The sequence below is a fragment of the Pteropus medius genome, unplaced genomic scaffold, assembly GCF_902729225.1.
Source record: "Pteropus medius unplaced genomic scaffold, Ma_sr-lr_union100, whole genome shotgun sequence".
Classification (NCBI taxonomy): domain Eukaryota; kingdom Metazoa; phylum Chordata; class Mammalia; order Chiroptera; family Pteropodidae; genus Pteropus; species Pteropus medius.
This window is the reverse complement of record NW_024355109.1, coordinates 47550-66285: the sequence shown is the minus strand read 5'-3', so window position 1 is coordinate 66285 and position 18736 is coordinate 47550. Positions and strand designations below refer to the sequence as shown.

Below are 18736 nucleotides of genomic sequence, written 5' to 3'. Positions count from 1 at the left end.
TCTTCAAATAGCTCTCCAACTTCTTGTTCTCCTTCAAGTACCCCTATGACACAAATAATTTTACAGTGAATTGTGTCCCATAGGCTCCTTAAATTATTATTATAGTCTTGGCTTCTTTTTTCTTGCTGTTCTGATTGATTGTCCTTGTCTTCCCCATCCTCTATATCGATGGTCTGAACCTCTTCTTTAGCCACTCTGTTTATTCCCTCTAATATCCTCTTCATCTCAGATAATATGTTATTCATTTCTGACTGGTTCCCTTTTATAATCTTCATTTCCATTTTCATGTTTTTCATGTTAAAGTTCTCACTGAATTAATCCACACTTCCCCTAAATCCATCGAGCATCTTTATAACCAGTGTTTTGAACTCTGTATCTGTTAAATTGCTTGACTCCAATATTCCTAGATCTCTGTTCTGTTCTCTGTGGTTTCTGCTGCTTTGTCTTCCCTTTTTGGCTGCCTTTCTGTGTCTATTTCTATGTACTAAGTAAAACTCCTAAGTCTGCTGGTCTTATTAGCGTGGCTTTGTGTAGTATATTTGTTTATTTTCTTATTGTCTGTTTCTCAAACTAGAAAATAAGCTGCATGATAATATGGTCCTAATCTGTTTCCTTAGTTCCTAGAACATGGTATATAGAAAACACTCATTTGTCGAATGAAAGGATTTTTAAAACCATTTATAGAGCACCTATTATGTATAAGCCACTGTGTGTATGGCATAGAGGTGAATAAGATATAGTTCATAACTGAGAATAATCTACAATCTAGAAGAGTTCAGAGTGATGTATTTAAGAATACTTCATTAAATTGTAGCTAAGCAAAAGTTCATAAGTCTAAAGAGCTATGGTCAACGCTCATGTATTGAGGGTGAGGAGTCATTTGTCGCCCTGGGTGCACTTTTAGACTGACTTCTGTGTTCCTCTGTTAACATGGGTTCACCTTCCCACCATGCCCTTTTGTAGGAAGGATGGGCCTGGTTAGGCAAGGAGCACATTAAAGAGACAAAACTTCCTATGGATTCTCTCTGCCATTCTCTCTAATGCACCAGTAGTCAAATATACTATTAAAACATTTTTGTCCTTTCTGCAGATTGTGAGGAGTGAATTTAATTCACTCATATGTTCATTCACATGTATGTGATAGTTTTTTCCTGTAGATTCGGTTGTGTTTCTCTGTTCTTCCTTGAATCTGGCAAAAAGTATTTTCTAGAGGCACAACCAGGAAACTGATCTGAGCCATAAAATTAAACAGCCAGCTTAGAAGATGAAGCTGGCCTCATTTGGTCCTCACTGGGGATTTCTCATTCTTAAATGGGGAGATCATTCTATTTGGGGCTGGGAATACTTCCTACTCTGAGGAATCTCAGTTCTAAGACCCTCTGCTAGAATCTCAGGCATTCTGTTACCTGGAAGTGGCTAATTCTGTGAGCTTCTAGAAGGCTGTGGGACCTGTACCATTATGGGCTGTAGCATCAGCTGTGTTTCTGCTTGGTGAGCTCCAGAGTTTGGCCAGAATCACTACCCCAGAGACAATGGGGAAGTGGCAGTTGCACTGCTCAAGAATTGCCACAGGCAGCACAGCAGGCTTAGGTGATAGCTAAGACGTAAAAGCAATTCCCACCATCTATCATACTTGAGTGTCTGCTGGCAGCAGGCCTTGAATTAGTTGTTTATCACCTCATCTCTCTTTTACCTTTTTGTAGCCACACATTAAAAGTCAAGATTCTTAAACATCTGCTTTCTTTAACATCTTCTACCTACTGTAATCAGGCTCATCGCCCTACTATTTTACACAAACTGCTCTGATAAAGTTTACATGCAATTAAATCAAATTTGCTAAATTCAGTGGACGCTCAGTCCCATCTTACTAGACGTCTTGCAGGATTTGACACTGTTCACTACTTCCTTCACGAGACTTTTCTGATTAGTTCTTGGTTCTCCTCCTTTCACTCACCATTTCTTCTTGGACCACCTTGGGTATTGCCAATCCATCAGATGTTGGTTTTTCAGGATTCTGTCTAATCTTCTCACTGTGTACGCTCTTTTGGGGTAAAGTTGCCTCTCCCTTACTATTTATGTATTACTGACTCCCAAATCTACATCTTCCACCCTGATCTCTACCCCTGGTTCCTGTTGATTCATAGCAGAATGAATTTTATGTTATTACCTTAATTCTGACATAGATCATGTCTCATCTAAACTATTGACTTCCATCTGGTCTCCTTGACTCCAGTCTTACCATCCAAGGCATCCAGTTTACTGCTACCAGAGTGATTGGTACAAAGTGCAAATCGGACTGCATCTTCTACTTAAAACTCCTTAGTTAGCCTCTCAGGTACCTCCTTCTCCCTCCCCGCCACCCCTCCCAACTCTGACTCTTGTTTATCTCTACATCTTTACCTTCTACAATACCCTTCCACACTTGGTGATCCAGAAATAAAAAATTTGAGTATATTACTGTTTTATTTACATTTATATTACTGCTTTATATGTATACATTTGGCTATATTTCTATTTTATTTTTCTCCGTGCTCTCTTTGCTTAGAATGACTTTTCTCACAATCTTTGCCTTTCTACAGTTGCTAGTCTTTCATAACTCAGCTAGAGGAATATATCTTCCAAGAAGCTTTAACAGCTCTCCTCCCTGCCCAGCATAGATGAGTTTCCTCCCTTGTGTCCCAGTCCTATCAAAACAGAACACATTGCCATACTTACTGATTCTGTCTACCTCCTCCATTGTAGATCCTTTGAAAGTGGTCGTATGAAGGGCTATTCCTGTGGTACTGAGGAGTACAGGCCTCGGAGTCGGTAGGCCCAGGTTTGAATTCCAGCTCTGCTTCTTGTAGGCTGTATGCCCTTGGGCCAGTCACAACTCATTGAGCCTGTTTCCTCTTCAGTAAAATGATCTAATTTTACTCATCTTTGTATCCCCAGGTTCTGGCACCATGCTCAATGCACTCAACTTGATTATCTCTTTGTAGATTTTCCCACATTGTTTGCCCCTCCACTGTACATACACATCCGAGACTGGTGACTCTTGGTTATCATAACAGTAGGCCTGACATGAGTGAGTGATGGGTGAGTGTACCTGTGTGTAAGAGAGTAAGAAAGATAGTGAATGTATGAGCAGGTTATGGCCCAAGCTTAGTCTTACTTCATTTGATAGTTAAAAGTGGATAGTGTGTATCTAATTGGAATACTAAGTAGGGTCACGTGGTGGCAGTGGGAATGAAGAATAAGTTATGCTAGGCAAAATAAGACTGGAAAAGATTAAACTTTCAGAATATTTGTATTTGCTTTTATACACATCCAGCTTGAAACCCATAAAAACAACCAAATTTGAATATGGTTTATTAAATTGACATCTTAAACTGAAGGCAGTTTTATTTTGATTTATAATATGTAAACTTCAGCATAATCATTTACTTTTGTTTCAAACAAAACCACAGGAGCAAGAGATTTCGGAAGTCTAAGATGTGTCATTTGATTGATATTCTGGTACATGTGCTTCAGTAGAAAAGGTTAATATCTCATGTTAAAGTCTCATCTCAGCCTAGCTTTCAAAATATTCTTAGTTGTATTTTCAAAGAACTTCCAGAATCTGCTTACGATTGTCTTCAAAGCATGAAATATGCAATACAGCAAGTACCATGCTTCCTTCAAAAAAAAAATGTGGATGTTGATAGCTGGAAGTAGACACTGACATGCAGAAGTGAAAGTTGACTATACCTCATTTTGGTTTTCTTGCTTTGTTTTGAATTCTTCAGAAGAATGTTTGATTCCCATAGCAATAGCTTATATTTGAGGCATGTTATTTTTAATATTTTTTTACTCAGGATATTCCCAGGGTATCAGAGCACATGGAAACACTACAAGAAAGGTCAGTACATGCTATACAGCATTCAAACTGGAAAAATTTCATCAAGAGAAAGGCAATGAAAGAGAAAGAAGGCATCTTACCAAGAAAAGTATTTCAGTGATTTTCTTTAAGATATGATTGTCCCTAAGAAGAATTCCCAAGGGAATGGGTCTGTATACACAGTGTGTTTGGGAAGAGCTTCAGCTGGCATGCTCCTTTCTCAGCCTTAAGAGAATCCACTTGAAGGAGAAATCCCATATATATGTTCAGTGTGGCAAAGCTTCTTTCAGAGCTTTCATTTCATCTAGCACCAGAGTTCTCATTTGTGAAAATACCTATAAATGTGCTGAATTTACAACTCCACGCTCATTCAGCGCTGGAGAAACTATACATGTAGTGACAGGGACAGTTTTCATTTGGCTCAGATCTCATTGTGTATGAGAGAACACATAGTTTTCTGCCATCTTTTAGGGAGAAGGCAACCTGACAAATATCAAAGAAGATATTGCAAATACTTTCTTAGGCCATCAAGAAGGAAAATCAGCATGCTCTTCAGATGTTGGCTAGTTTACAAGGAAGAAAATGGGGCCAATTCGAAAGATGGACTCTAGGAGGCAGTTCTGTGTGAGGTGAAGAAATTGGTCAGCTATGAATATCCTTCTGTCAGTATCTACTCTCCACATCCACCTACTACTGTTTTTGACTCAACCTGCACTACTAGGTCCAGACGTCACTGCATCACTTGTTCAGTTATGTGCTCCCTCCTCTGTTTTTGTATCTGCAGGTACTCTTATTTATGATGATAGTATCATGGTCTTAGCTTGTCTCGACATCTTGTTCTTTTACTCGAAATCCTCTTTTTTAATTTTATTAGGGTGACTGTGGTTAATAACATAAATTTCAAGTGTACAATTCTATAACCATTCGCATATTGCATTGTGTGCTTTATACCCAGAGTCTAGTCTCTTTCCTTCACCTGATACTTGATCCCCTTTATCTCTTCCACCTTCTCCCACCCCCTTTTCCTCTGGTAACCACCATACTGTTGTATGTGTCTATGAGTTGTTTGTTTTGTTTATTTGTTGCTTTCTAGTTTATATGCCACATATGAGTGAAATCAACTGGTTCTTGTCCTTTTCTGTCTGACTTATTTTGCTTAGAATGATACTCTCAAGATCCATCCATGCTGTCACAAATGTCATCCTTTCTTATGCCTGAGTGTATTCCATTGTATGTATGCACCACATCTTCTTTATCTAATCAGTCATCCATCAGAGGACACTTAAGTTGTTTCCATGTCTTGGCCACCATGAATAACCATGCAGTGAACTTAGGGGTACTTATGTTTTTACAGATAAGTGTTTCCATTTGTTTGGGGTAGATACCAAAAACGGGATTTCTGGGTCATATGGTAGCTTTATTCTTTGAGGAATCTTTATACTGTTTTCTATAGAGGCTGCACCAATTTTCATTCCTACCAGCAGTGCACAGATGTTTCCTCTTCCCCACAACCTCTCCAACACTTGTTGTTACTTGTCTTGTTGATGATAGCCATTCTCACAGATTGGAAGCAATATCTCATTGTGGTTTTGATTTGTATTTTCCTAATAGCTAGTGACATTGAGCATCTTTTCATGTGTCTATTAGCCATTTTTATGTCTTCTTGGGAGTAGTTTCTGTTCAGGTTCTCTGTGTATTATTTAACCCATTTCCCGTTTAAAAAATAAGGTGCAGCTCGCTGCCAGTGTTAATTTTACATAACGTGCTGTTTGAGGCTGAAGCAAATCTGACTGGTTTTCAATGTGAAAATAAAATATAAAAACTGTTCTTGGAGTTATTTCTAAATAGATCTTGTCTCTAATCCTCATGTAACAAATTATACATAAATCTGACTTATCAATGAATTTTTGGATAACAGCTGTTCGAGAACAATGTTAACATCACACGTAGGGATGCTGCGTTTTCTAGGATTTGACATTTTCAGCGACTGAGAATTACTATATTTTGTAAACAGAAATACCACTACTAAAAAGAGAATGCTATAAATAGAATGATGTCATTTGTTTCCAAAGACTATCGATGTAGTAGAGCGATGCGGAAATAATAATCAAAGTGAGATATTTTGTGGCAAACTTTGGGGGTAAGTTTAGGACTGTAATCAGCAAGTTATCTTGGGGTAAATTCTTCAGCTGCAAGTGCTACTGGCGAGTATTCTCTGGGCAAACGGGAAATGGGTTAATTGGATTGTTTTTTATTGTTGAGTTGTATAAGTTCTTTGTATATTTTTGATACTAGCCCCCTATCAAAGACATTGTTTGCAAATATCTTCTCCCATTAGGTTGGTTGCCTCTTTGTTTCGCCGATGGTTTCTTTTGCTGTGCAGAGGCTTTTTAGTTTGATATAGTCTCATTCGTTTATTTTTGCTTTTATCTCTCTTGTCTTTGAAGTCAAATTCATAAAATCTTCTCTAAATCCAAGGTCTATGAGTTTAGTACCTATGTTTTCTTCTGTGCAGTTTATTGTTTTGGGTCTTATATTTAAGTCTTTGATCCATTTTGAGCCAATTTTTGTTTGTTATTGAGTCGTATGGTGACAGATAGCAGTCTAGTTTCATTCTTTTGCATGGAGCGTTCCAGTTTTCCCAGCACCATTTATAGATGAGGCTTTCCTTCCTCCATTGTATGTCTTTGGCTCCTTTGTTGAAAATTATTTGCCCATAAATACAGGGGTTTATTTCTGGGTTCTCAATTCTGTTCCACTGGTCTGCTTGTCTGTTTTTCTGCCAATACCATGCTGTTTTGATTATTGTCACTTTGTAGTATAATTTGAAGTCAGACAGAGTGATACAACTAGACTTGTCCTTTTTTCTCCGGATTGCTTTGGCTCTTCAGGGTCTTTTGTGATTTTGTACAAATCTGATTCTATTTCTTTAAAAATTGCTGTTGAGGTTTTGATGGAGATTGCATTCAATCTGTATAATGCTTTAGGTAATAAATTCATTTTAACTATGTGGATTCTTCCAATCCATGTACACTGAATATCTTTCCATTTCTTTGTGTCTTCTTCAATTCTTTTAATAATACCTTATAGTTTTCAGTGTCTTGGTCCTTTACATGCTTTGTTAGGTTTATTTTTAGGTAATTTATTCCTTTTTTTTTTTTTTTTTTTGCAATTGCAAAAGAAATTTTTTATTTCTTTGTCTGAAAATTCATTGTACGTTGATGGATTTTTGTATGTTGATTTTGTATTTTGCAACATTATTTATTTATTGTTTCTAATAGTTTTTTTTTTTGGGTGGAGTCTTTAGGGTTTTCTACATAGAGAATCATGTCATCTGCAAAAAGTGACAGTTGGACTTCTTCATTCCCAACTTGGATGCCTTTTATTTCTTTATCTTGCATGATTGTTCTACCTAGGACCTCCAATACTATATTGAATAAGAGTAATGGTAGTGGACAGCCTTGTATTGTTCTTGATCTTGGAAGGTTTTTAGTTTTTCACCGTTAAATATATTAGCTGAGGGCTTGTCATGTATGACTTTCTTGGCTGGTAATTACTGTCTTTCAGTAGTTTGAATATTTGGTTCCACTCCTTTTTGCTTGTAAGGTGTGCGCTGAGAAGTCTGATGATAATCTAATGAGTTTTCCTTTATAAGTTACTGTCTTCCCTGGTTGCCTTGAGAATTATTTTTTGTCGTTAATTTTTACCAGTTTTAATATAATATGTCTTGGAGAAGGCCTTTTTGGATTGAGATAATTAGGTGTTCTGTTCGCTTCTTAGTTTCGAGGATCCAGTTCTTTCCATATGTTTGGGAAATTCCCATCGGCTATTTGAATAGGATCTCGGTTCCCTTCTCCTCTTATTCTTCTGGTATGCCCATTATTCTCATTTGCTTTTTCTGATGGTGTCAAATCGTTCCAGTAGAGTTCTTTTTTTTTTCTTTTTTTTCTTTTTTACTATGAAATCTGTCTCCTCTTCCATCTGCGTCATTTCCAATTTCTTTCTTTGATATTACTAATTCTTTTCCTTCATCTGGTCAGCTGTTTTCCTAAGCTGTCTATTTCATTCTTCACCTCTTCACCCCTTTTATAAAAGAGGTGAAGAATGAAATAGTACAAAACTGCAGAAGTTACAGTTTTGTACCCTTCGTCTTTTTGTTCCAGTAGAAGAACTCCTTTTCATCATTTCTTACAGTGCAGGACTTATGGTGGTAAATTCCATCAGCTTCTGTCTAGAAAAGATTTTATTATTATTTTTTTTCATATCTAAAGGATAACCTTGTTGGTTATATTATTCTTGGCTGGTAATTTCTCTCTTTCAATATATTTTTTTATTAAGTTTATTGGGGTAACATTGGTTAATACAATTATATAATTTTCAGGTGTACATTATCATTTGACATCTGTATATTCTATTGTGTGTTTACCACCCAAAGTCCAGTTTCCTTCAGCTAACATATATTTACTCCCCTTTACCACTTCACCACCCCCCCAGCCCTGCCCTGTATTTGATTCCCTTTAACCGCCTACCTACCCTTTCCTCCATTCCATACCTTCTGGTAACCACTAGTCTATAGTCCATGTCCATGAGTCTCTGTTAGTTTGTCCTGTTCATTTGTTGCTTTTTGGTTTATATTCCACAAAAAAGTGATATCATGTGATTTTCAACTTTTTCTGTCTGGCTTATTTCGCTTACCATGATTATCTCAAGGCCCATCAATGTTGTCGCAAATGGCAGTATTTCATCTCTTCTTAAGGCTGAGTAATATTCCATTGTATATATGTACCACAACTTCTTTAACCAATCATCTGTTGTAGGACAATTCAGTTGCTTCCACGTCCTGGCCACTGTGAATAATGCTGCTATGAACATGAATGTGCAAATACCTTTTGTATATGGGTTTTCAGTCTTTGGAGTAAATAACCAGTAGAGGGATTGCTGGATCATGTGATAGAGCAATTCTTAGTTTTTTGGGGAACCTCCATACTGTTTTCCATAGTGGCTGTACCAATTTGCAGTCCCACGAGCAGTGTATGAGAGTTCTTATTTCTCCACATCCTCTCCAACATTTGTGATTAATTGTCTTGTTGATTATAGCTATTCTAACAGGTGTGAGGTGGTATCTCATTGTGGTTTTGATTTGCATTTCTCTAATGGCTAGTGATGTTGAGCATCTTTTCAAATATTTCTTGGTCATTTGTATGTCCTTTAGGGAGAAGTGTCTGTTCAGGTCGTCTGCCCATTTTTTGATTGGATCGTTTTTTTTTGTTCGTTTGTTTGTTATTGAGTCGTATGAATTCTTTGTATATTTTGGATATTAGGCCTTTACCGGAGGAATTGCTTGCAAATATATTTTCCGATTCGGATAGTTGTCTCTTTACCTCGTTGACTATTTTTTTTTTTTTTGCTGAGCAGAAGCTTTTTAGTTTGACGTAGTCCCATTCATTTACTTTTGCTTTTACTTCTCTTGCCTTTGAGGTCAAATTCATAAAATCCTCTTTAAGTCCAAGGTTCTTGAGTTTAGCTCCTATGTTTTCTTCTATGCATTTTATAAATTCAGGTCTTATTATCAGGTCCTTAATCCATTTTGAGTTAATTTTGGTGTGTGGTAATAGACAACAGTCTAGTTTCATTTTTTTTGCAAGCGGCTTTCCAGTTTTCCCAGCACCATTTATTGATGAGGCTTTCCTTACTCCACTGTATGTTTTTGGCTTTTTTGTCGAAAATCATTTGCCCAGGTAAATATGGGTTTACTTCTGGACTCTCTCTTCTGGTCCATGTGTCTGTTTTTCTGCCAATACCATGCTGTTTTGAATACTGTCACTTTGTAGTATAATTGGAAGTCGGGCAGAGTGATACCTCTAGCCTCATTCTTTTTTCTCAGGATGGCTTTGGCAATTCGGGGTCTTTTGTGCTTCCATACAAATCTGATGATTTTTTGTTCTATTTCTTTAAAATATGCCGATGGGATTTTGATGGAGGTTGCATTAAATCTGTATAATGCTTTAGGTAATAAGGTCATTTTAACTATGTTCATTCTTCCCATCCAAGAACGCAGAATATCTTTCCATTTCTTTGTATCTTCTTCAATTTCTTTTAATAGGGTCTTATAGTTTTCATTATGTAGGTCCTTCACATGTTTTGTTAGATTTACTACTAGGTTTTTTATTCTTTTTGTCCCAATTGCAAAAGGAATTATTTTTTTCCACTTCTTTTTCTGACAATTCATTATTAGAATATAGGAATGCTATAGATTTTTGAATGTTGATTTTGTATCTAGAGACTTTACTGTATTTGCTTATTGTTTTTAGTAGTGTTCCTGTGGAGTCTTTAGGGTTTTATATGTAGAGAATCATGTCACTCATAAATAGTGACAGTTTGACTTCTTCATTTCCTATTTGGATGCCTTTTATATCTTCCTCTTGCTTGATTGCCCTCGGTAGTACCTCTAATGTTATACTGAATAGAAGTGGCAATAGTGGACAGTCTTGCCTTGTTCGCGATCTTAGAGGAAAGGCTTTTATGTTTTCAGCATTAAGTATAATGTTGGCTGATTGTCATATATGGCCTTTATTATGTTAAGGTACTATCCTTCTATACTGATTTCATTAAGTGTTTTTGTCATAAATAGTTGCTGTACTTGTCGAAGGCTTTTTTCTGCATCTATTGAGATGATTAAATGATTCTTATTTTTTAATTTGCTTACATGGTGTATCACATTAATTGATTTGCATATGTTGAACCATCCCTGTGCCTCTGGGATGAAGCCCACTTGATCATGGTGTATAATCTTTTTAATATGTTGCTGTATTCATTTTGCTAGTATCTTATTTAGGATTTTTGTATCTGTGTTCATGAGAGATATTGATCTGTAGTTTTCTTTTTTTGTGTTATCTTTACCAGGTTATGGTATCAAGGTAATATTGGCCTCATAAAATGAGTTGGGAAGTATTGCCTCTTCTTCAATTTTTTGGAAGAGTTTGAGGAGAATAGATATTAAATCTTCTTTGAATGTTTGGTAGAATTCACTGGTGAAGCTGTCTGGTCCTGGACTTTTACTTTTTGGTTGGTTTTTACTGATTGTTTCAATTTCCATATTGCTGATTGGTCTAATTAGATTTTCCAGTTCTTCTTGATTCAATCTAGGAATATTGTATTTTTCTAAGTACTGGTCCATTTCTTCTAGGTTATTTAATTTGATGTTATATACTTTTTCATAGTATTTTTGCATGATCCTTTGTATTTCTGCAATGTCTGTCGTAATTTCCCCTTTCATCCCTGATTTTGTTTATTTGTGTCCTTCCTCTTTTTTCTTTAGTGAGTCTGGCTAGAGGTTTGTTGATTTTATTAACCTTCTCAAAGAACCAGCTCTTTGCTGCATTTATTTTTTCTATTTTTTTTTCAATTTCATTTATTTCTGCTCTAATTTTGATTATTTCTTGCTGACTTTAGGCCTCATTTGTTCTTCCTTTTCTAGTTTTTTAAGATGAAGCATTAGGCTGTTTATTTGGGTTCGTTTTTGTTTTTGGGGATCAGCCTGTAATGATATGAACTTTCCTCTTTTTACCGCTTTTACTGTGTCCCCAAAGTTTTGATACTTTATACTATCATTATTATTCATTTCTATGTATCTTTTGATCTCTCTTTTTATTTCTTCCCTGACCCAGTTATTCTTCAGTAACATTGTTTAATCTCCATGTATTTGTGGTTCTTCCTGATTTCTTTTCGCAGTTGATCTCTAGTTTCAAAGCATTATGATCAGTGAATATGGTTGGTATGATTTTAACCCTCTTATATTGGTTCAGGCTATTTCTGTGGTCGATTCTTGAGAATGTTCCATGTGCACCTGAGAAGAATGTATAACCAGCTGTTTTGGGATGGAAGGCTCTGTAAATGTCAGTTATGTCCAGTTGATTTAATGTGTCATTTCTTTATTGATTTTCTGTTTGGATGATCTGTCCATATCCGACAATGGGGTATTTAGTTCCCCTACTACAATAGTGTTTTGGTCTGTTTCTCCCTTTAGTTCTGTTAGTAATTGCTTTACATTTATCGGGGCTCTCTGATTGGGAGCATAGATATTAATAAGTGTTATATCTTCTTGGTACGTGATTCCCTTTATCGTCATGAAGTGTCCCTCAGTATCTTTCTTTACTTTTTTTATTTTGAAGTCTATTTCGTCCGATATTAGTACTGCCTCTCCTACTTTTCTCTGAATGCCATTTGCTTGAAATATTGTTTTCCACACTTTCACTTTGAGTCTATGGTTGTCTTTGGAGCTGCCTCCTGGAGGCAGCATATGGTTGGGTTTTGTTTTTTGGTCCAATCTGCAACTCTGTGCCTTTTTATTGGTGAGTTCATTCCATTTACATTTAGGGTGATTATTGAAATATGAGGTCTTCTTATAGCCATTATATCTTTTGCTTTCTGGTAGCTTGTTGTTTCCATTGCTGCTTTGTCCTTGTGTTTCTTCTTTCTTTATTTTGGTTGGCTTCTGTGGGTTTTACCTCTGATTCTTCTTGTTTTATGTTTTATACTTCAGTTCTGACTCTATGGTGTGTGGTTACCATTACAAATATGAAATAGGTAGTTATATATATGCAGTTGTCCATTTTCTTCTGTGTGTGCCTTATCTCCTTTCCCCTTTGCGAATTTAGAGTTTTGAATCTTCCCCTTTTCAGTAATTATCTCAATTCGTCCCTATGTATGTAGAACATTCATTACTATTTTGGTATAGCAATTCTCTTCTTATTATTTAAGCTTATAATGCCCTGTTCTTCGTAAGGGTTACACTTCTATTTTCCTGATAGTCACTTTACTCCTGATTTTTGTTGTTGTTGTTGTTGTTGTTATTTTGTTTTAGTTGAGCCTACCCCTTTCCAAATTTCCTGTAATGCAGGCCTCGTAGTGGAGAATTCTGAGAATGTCTTAATTTCTCCTTCATATCTGAAGGAGAGCTTAGCTGGATACATTATTCTAGGCTGGTAGTTCCTTTCACTTAATAGTTTAAATATTTGATTCCATTCCTTTCTGGCTTGTAAGGTCTGCACTGAGAAGTCCAATGATAATCTAATAGATTTTCCTTTATACGTTACTGTATTCTTTTCCCTGGTTGCCCTGAGAATTCTGTCTTTGTCATTGATTTTTGATAACTTTAATACAATGTGTGTTGGTGAAGGCATTTTCGGGTTGAGGAAATTGGGTGTTCTGTTGACTTCTTGAATTCCAAGTTCCAGCTCATTCCTTAGATTTGGGAAATTCTTGTTCACCCTTTGTCTGAAAATGCTTTTGTAGTCCCTGCTCCTTTTCCTCGCCTTTGAGAACGCCCATTATTCTTATGTTTCCTCTCCTGATGGTATCAGCTAGTTCTTTTATTTCTCTTTCATTATTTTTCATTCTTTGGTTTCTCTCTTTTTCCTTCTGATTAATTTCTGGGTTTCTGTCTTCGATATCACTGATCCTTTCCTCCATTTGGTCAACTCTATTTCCCTAGCTTGCTATTTCATTTTTCAGCTCTTGAAGTGTGTTCTTCATCTCCAGAAGTTCTAGTTGGTTCTTGTTGAAGGTTTCAGTCTCCTTTCTCTGATCATCTAGCTGTTTTTGCAGTTTCTGAAATCGTTGATATGACTCGTTTTGGAACTCACTGAGTTTTTTCAAAAGTACCATTCTGAATTCTCTGTGACTTGTCGTATATTTCTATGTCTGTAAGCTCATTTTCTGGAGATTTTCCTCTTTCTTTCTGAGATGCCTTGTCACCTTGGATGTTAATGGTGTTTAATGGACTGTTTCTCTGCCTGGGCATTAATGGAAATGTATTCTGCTTTTTTCCCAGAAAGAAGATTTCTTATATAAAGGTCTCTCTTTAGCCTGGTGCAAAGAAGGTGCTTTTCTTTTGGTTTCCAGTAGGTGGCATTTAAGCCTCTTGGATCCCTGCTTTATATAAACCCTTAAAAATGCCTTTTTATTTTCTTGTAGATTTTAATCATACTCACTACCCTCAGATTCAGTCCCTGTCAGTGTTAGCAACAGTTTCGGTAGCGTTTGCTCAGATCTCCTGGGGCTCCATGGTGTTCGGTCTCCGAGGTTATGGGGGGAGGGGCCCTATTGGTTGGGGGTTACGGGCTGCGGCTCAGTCTCACTTGCAACCGGGGCTAGTAAAAATCAACTGTTGTTTTCCTGCCGTTCCTCTTCTCTGGCTTTTGTCCTGATGACTGGGCCTTGCTACCAGCCGTAGGGAGCTCACAGCTTTCCTAGGCAGGGTTGTTCAGGGAACTTGCTGCTCCTTCTTTCCTCCCCCTCATCCTACAGGTAGCTCTGGTGGCTGCAAGAGGCAGCTTCTTTGTTTCTCCCAGTCCACCGCCTGACACCTGGGGTTTTAACCTGTGGTAGCTCTCATGCGCAGATCCCATGCTCAGACGTGCTGGTGTGTAGTTTGGTCCATTTTTTTGTTGAGTTTTAGATGTTCAGCTTATTGTTGTTTCAAGGGGATAGATAAAGGGACGTCTCTCACTCCGCCATGTTTCCAAAGTTCCTCAATCTTTCAATATTTTGAATATTTGATTCCACTCTCCTAGCTTATAAGGTTTCTACTGCGAAGTCCAAATATAATCTAATGGGTTTTCCTTTATAGATTACTGTTTTCTTATCCCTGGTGGCTTTGAGAATTATTTTTTAAACGTTTGGCAGCCTTAATATAAAGTGTCTTTGAGAAGGTCTTTTTGCATTGAGATAATTAGGTGTTCTGTTAACTTCTTGGATTCAAGGGTCCAGCTCTTTCTATAAGTTTGGGAAATTCTTGTCAATTATTTGTTTGAATAGGTTCACTGTTCCTTTCTCCCTCTCTTCTCCGGTAACCCATTATTCTTATTCTTATATAGTTCTCTCTGAAGGAGTTAGATAGTTCTCATAGAGTTAGTCATTTATTTTTACTCTGGATTTTCTCTCTTCTTCCACTTGAATCATTTCTAGATTTCTATCTTCTATGTCATTAATTCTTTTCTTCTTCTGGTCTGCTGCTCTATTTCCATAGCTCTGTAATATATTTTTCATCTCATTTATTGATTTCTTCAGATCCAGAGTTACTATTTTTTAAATCTCTTTGGTAAAATATGTCTTCTGTTCATTTATTTTGTTCTTGAGCTCATTAAACTGCCTTTCTGAATTTTCTTGATCTAGAACTGTAATTGTGAATTCTCTGACATTTAAATCACATTCTTCCATGTCTTTAAGTTTATTTTCTGGAGATTTTTAATTTTCTTTCTGAACTATCCTGTTGTCTTGGTTATTCATGGTACTTGATGGGTTATTTTCTGGGCATTTGAGGGATTGAAATCTTTAAAAAAAATTTTTTTTTATTTATGTACTTAATTCTTTTCACTGTTTAGCCAGTTGATATGTAGCCATCTTTCTTTCGTTTTCCAGTAGGTGGTGCTATAGCACAACTTTTTGTTTCCTCTTATACTCTTAGGACATCCAGGATCACTGTGGGGTGATGTTGCTCCAGCCTTGGAAAATGACCTATACTCCCTGAGGAGGTGGGCGCCCTCTTTACAACTCAGTCTTCTTGGTCTCAGGGCACCACCCATATGGTGGGATATGGCAGGTGATGAATCTCCTGACTTTTGTGTTCCTGGCACCGCTTTCCTGCACCCAGAAGCCACCAGCTGCAGCACACTATCTTGGATGTCACAGTTGCCTCTATCAGGCTCTGCCGAGATGGATTGGGGAGGAATGAGTGTGGAGAAGCAGGTTAGTGCATCTGTGGCTCTGTACTTTCCAGTGAGTTCAACTGCAATGAATAAGGACCACTTAGGCTGGAATGTTGCTTCTGCCCCTGAGGGTTGTAATGCCAGGTGGGCCATGGGAGGGTGGTAAGCATGGATTCCTGCATCTGTGGCTTCGTTTTCCTGGTAATGGTGGCTGGTCAGCTGCAACTATCCTTTCTCTTGTTTTTCTGCCCCTGACCCTGGGCTCAGCCTCAATGTGTACCAGCCACTCAACTGGATTGTAGCCTCTGCCCCTCTGGTCTTCCCAGTTGAGCTTGGACATTGACCCTTCAGTGTTTTTGTGATCGCTGGGGCTATGGGGAGAGCCGGACTTCATATCTTGCTCCCATCTCTGTCATTCCCACGTCCTGCCATGCCTCCTCACTCCAATATGCTCATCTTCAGATGTCTCAATGTGCAGATATTTCAGTTGTGTTTATGTATGGGGCAGGGAATTCTTTGTTCAATTATACCTGCCCAACTTGTATATTTGTCTTTTTTTAGTATACCTGCCCAACTTAGTATATTTGTCTTTTTTTCTTGGCCATAAATGAAAGTAAAAAAGATATTAGCTAAAGAGGAAAGGAGATTTGTCCATAATGCCTTTTACCTTGACATTTGCCTTGGCTTCTGGTCTCCTTTATTCTGGGAAGCCTTTTCTGACTCTTTCCCCTCCCCCCTCCCCGGCTGGGTTAGTAGCCTCTCCTCAGGCTCGTTTGTCCCTGCTTTAGCATTTAATCATGCTGCATTATATTTTGAATTTTTGGTTTATGTCTAATCACTGAATATAAGTTCCATGAGAGTGTAGACTATGTTCTGTTAATGATGTTTTTCTGGTACTTGGTATATAGTCAATGCTTATGAATACTTGTTGAAGGAATAGATGAGTGAAGGTGAAGCTCTTTACTAAGCCCTTTTAAACCTTGCTTCCCTTTTCCCCAGAATTTTTCTATAGCTCTGAGTTTCCCTTTGCCCCATTGCTTTCACCCATTAATTGTCATACATGTCATTTAATCTCAGCCTGCTTGTCACTGGCTACATGAAAAGATGCTGGACATGGGTGATTGCTTCTGATATCAAGATCTGTTAGCATTACCTATACATTTTTCTTCCAGTCTTGGATTTATTTTGTTAAATTAAGGTAAATATTAAGACTTTGTGGGTCTTAAGTGACTGTTACTCGAAGATACAATTTCTTGGGGAGAATAGTTCCATGCTTGTTGCTGGCATTGAAATACAAGCCATTTTTGTAAAGATGATCAACATTGAGCCATATCCTTGTGAAGAGAAGAGGTTTGAGAAGAGGCTCATGTCTCTTTAGTTTGAGAGTTGTGTTTTCATTTGATTATATTTAATGTTGGGAAGTCATACCACTTCCCAGCATATTGTGGCACTGCACTGCAAAGTCCCAATGTAGGAGGTGCCAGGAAGCTTCCTTGCTTTGCTTGCCACTCAATTTCTGTCATCCTTCTAGCTAAGTGAATTCTGATGTGTCCTCCCTGATAGAGGTAGTAGGTGCCCTGGCGCAAGGCACACCAAAGACCATTCCTTGTCACGTGCCTAATTCATTCATTGCAAAACCATGTTCTCTACCACGGCCTCTCTTTTTCCCAGTCTTTCTTTACCCTTTTTGTACTCATGTATGAAAAACTTCTCTGGGATTCCAGAGCTGAAATTAGATTTTTTATTACTAGATATTTTCTCTCTATGTATTCCATTTTCATTTGAAAAATGAAAAGATTGGATTAGCTAAATGCTGATGTAACTCCTAGCTCTTTTTATAACTTGTTGCTTTCCTCATTTTGGTAATTCCTTGAGATTACACACTATATCTTCCCAGGTGACTCACAAACCCTATCTGAGGAAAAGATTGTTGGTAAAAGAAACTATAGTTGAAGGGGAAGCAAGAAAGGGAAGAATAATTTTACTCAAAAGGGGAGATGGTTTTTCTTGAGTTAGTTTTATTTTAAAGAGGTCTTGTAAAGTTTAACATCAGTTGGAAATGAGTTCATTTTATCCTCTCCTTTTAGATCCAAGGATTCTTTCTAGGCCCTTGAAAGTTTTCCCTGCATGACATGTGTATTCCAAACATAAGTACATGCAAAGAACTTTGATAAAGAGCAAAAAAATATGATTAGTATTGTCATGAGCAAGCTTTGGCAGATGGAATGAGGAACAGAGGAAGGGTGGGAAGGAGGGTGTGTGTGCATATGTGTGTGTGTGTGTGTGTGTGAAGAGAGATTTAGAAGGCCAGGAGAATGACTACTGCCATAATTTAGGCCTCTTTCTTTTTTCTGATAAAAATAATTATTAGGGAAGATTTTAGTCTATTAGGGGAATCTAGAGAACAGGGATGAGGGAAGGTGAGGGAGAGGTCATGGACCCCCCAGGACATCCACTCCACCCAGAATATGGACTTCTTGTGTCTAGGGAGCATTTCTGCAATGTGCAAAGTTGCCTCCTAGGAAAGCAGTCCTGTCTGGCTCCCTCCTGCTGTAAATACTTTGAAATAAATAACGTGTCCACAGTCTCACTGCTATAAGTAATAGAGCAGATTAAAGAAGCAAAGTCTGTCTGACTCAAAAACGATTACTCTTTCCCTTACACTCTGTTGGCTAAGGCAGTGTGGTGGTGGTAGTGGTCATGGAATAAAGTGGAGTCTTTGGTGTTTTTGGTACATTCCCTGAATTCCTCATTGATGGGGAAGGGCTATTGTCATGCAGATGTGAACATGGATATGGGGGGAGGAACCTGCTGAGTGAGGATACATTATGCTGCTGTCTTTTGTCCTCCCCTCTTTATGCTGTGACCTTTGATCACTCAAATATACTTGGTGGTGATATACTCACATCGCAGCACCTTGACCACATGGAGAGACACCAAAGCAAGGAAGGCACATTTAGGGCAGAGTTGCAAACCATCTTAGTCATTAGGTGTCTTTGGGGACTCTGCTTTTTGTCAAATACTCTACTCTTTTTGTCTTGTGTGTGTCTGTGGTGAGATGGCTGGTGCTTAAAGAGGAAAGGATACCGTGTTCTGGAACCTATGACTTCATCCGCTACTTGGTGCAAGCAGACTTACCCAGGAAATCCTCCTCCTCCTCCTCCTCCTC

General features: G+C 37.7%; 1 protein-coding gene across 24 annotated transcripts in view; it reads left to right on the top strand.

Annotated features, from left to right (window-relative positions):
- The window catches only part of CD1D (CD1d molecule), a 65935-nt gene that overhangs the window by 3235 nt on the left and 43964 nt on the right, over positions 1 to 18736 (top strand). For 9 of the 24 annotated variants that reach the window (XR_005651569.1, XR_005651558.1, XR_005651559.1 and 6 more), the window contains exon 2: positions 15327 to 15607. The exons of 6 other annotated variants lie outside the window; for them this stretch is intronic. Coding sequence is in view for 2 of the 18 variants with exons in the window: in XM_039857074.1 (XP_039713008.1) it covers positions 15327 to 15393 (67 nt within the window). In the remaining 16 variants the exon portion in view is untranslated. Of the gene's footprint in view, positions 1 to 3836; positions 3881 to 4330; positions 5372 to 15326; positions 15608 to 18736 lie in introns of those variants that run through there. 9 more of the 24 variants (XR_005651571.1, XR_005651563.1, XR_005651552.1 and 6 more) reach the window with 4 other exon arrangements.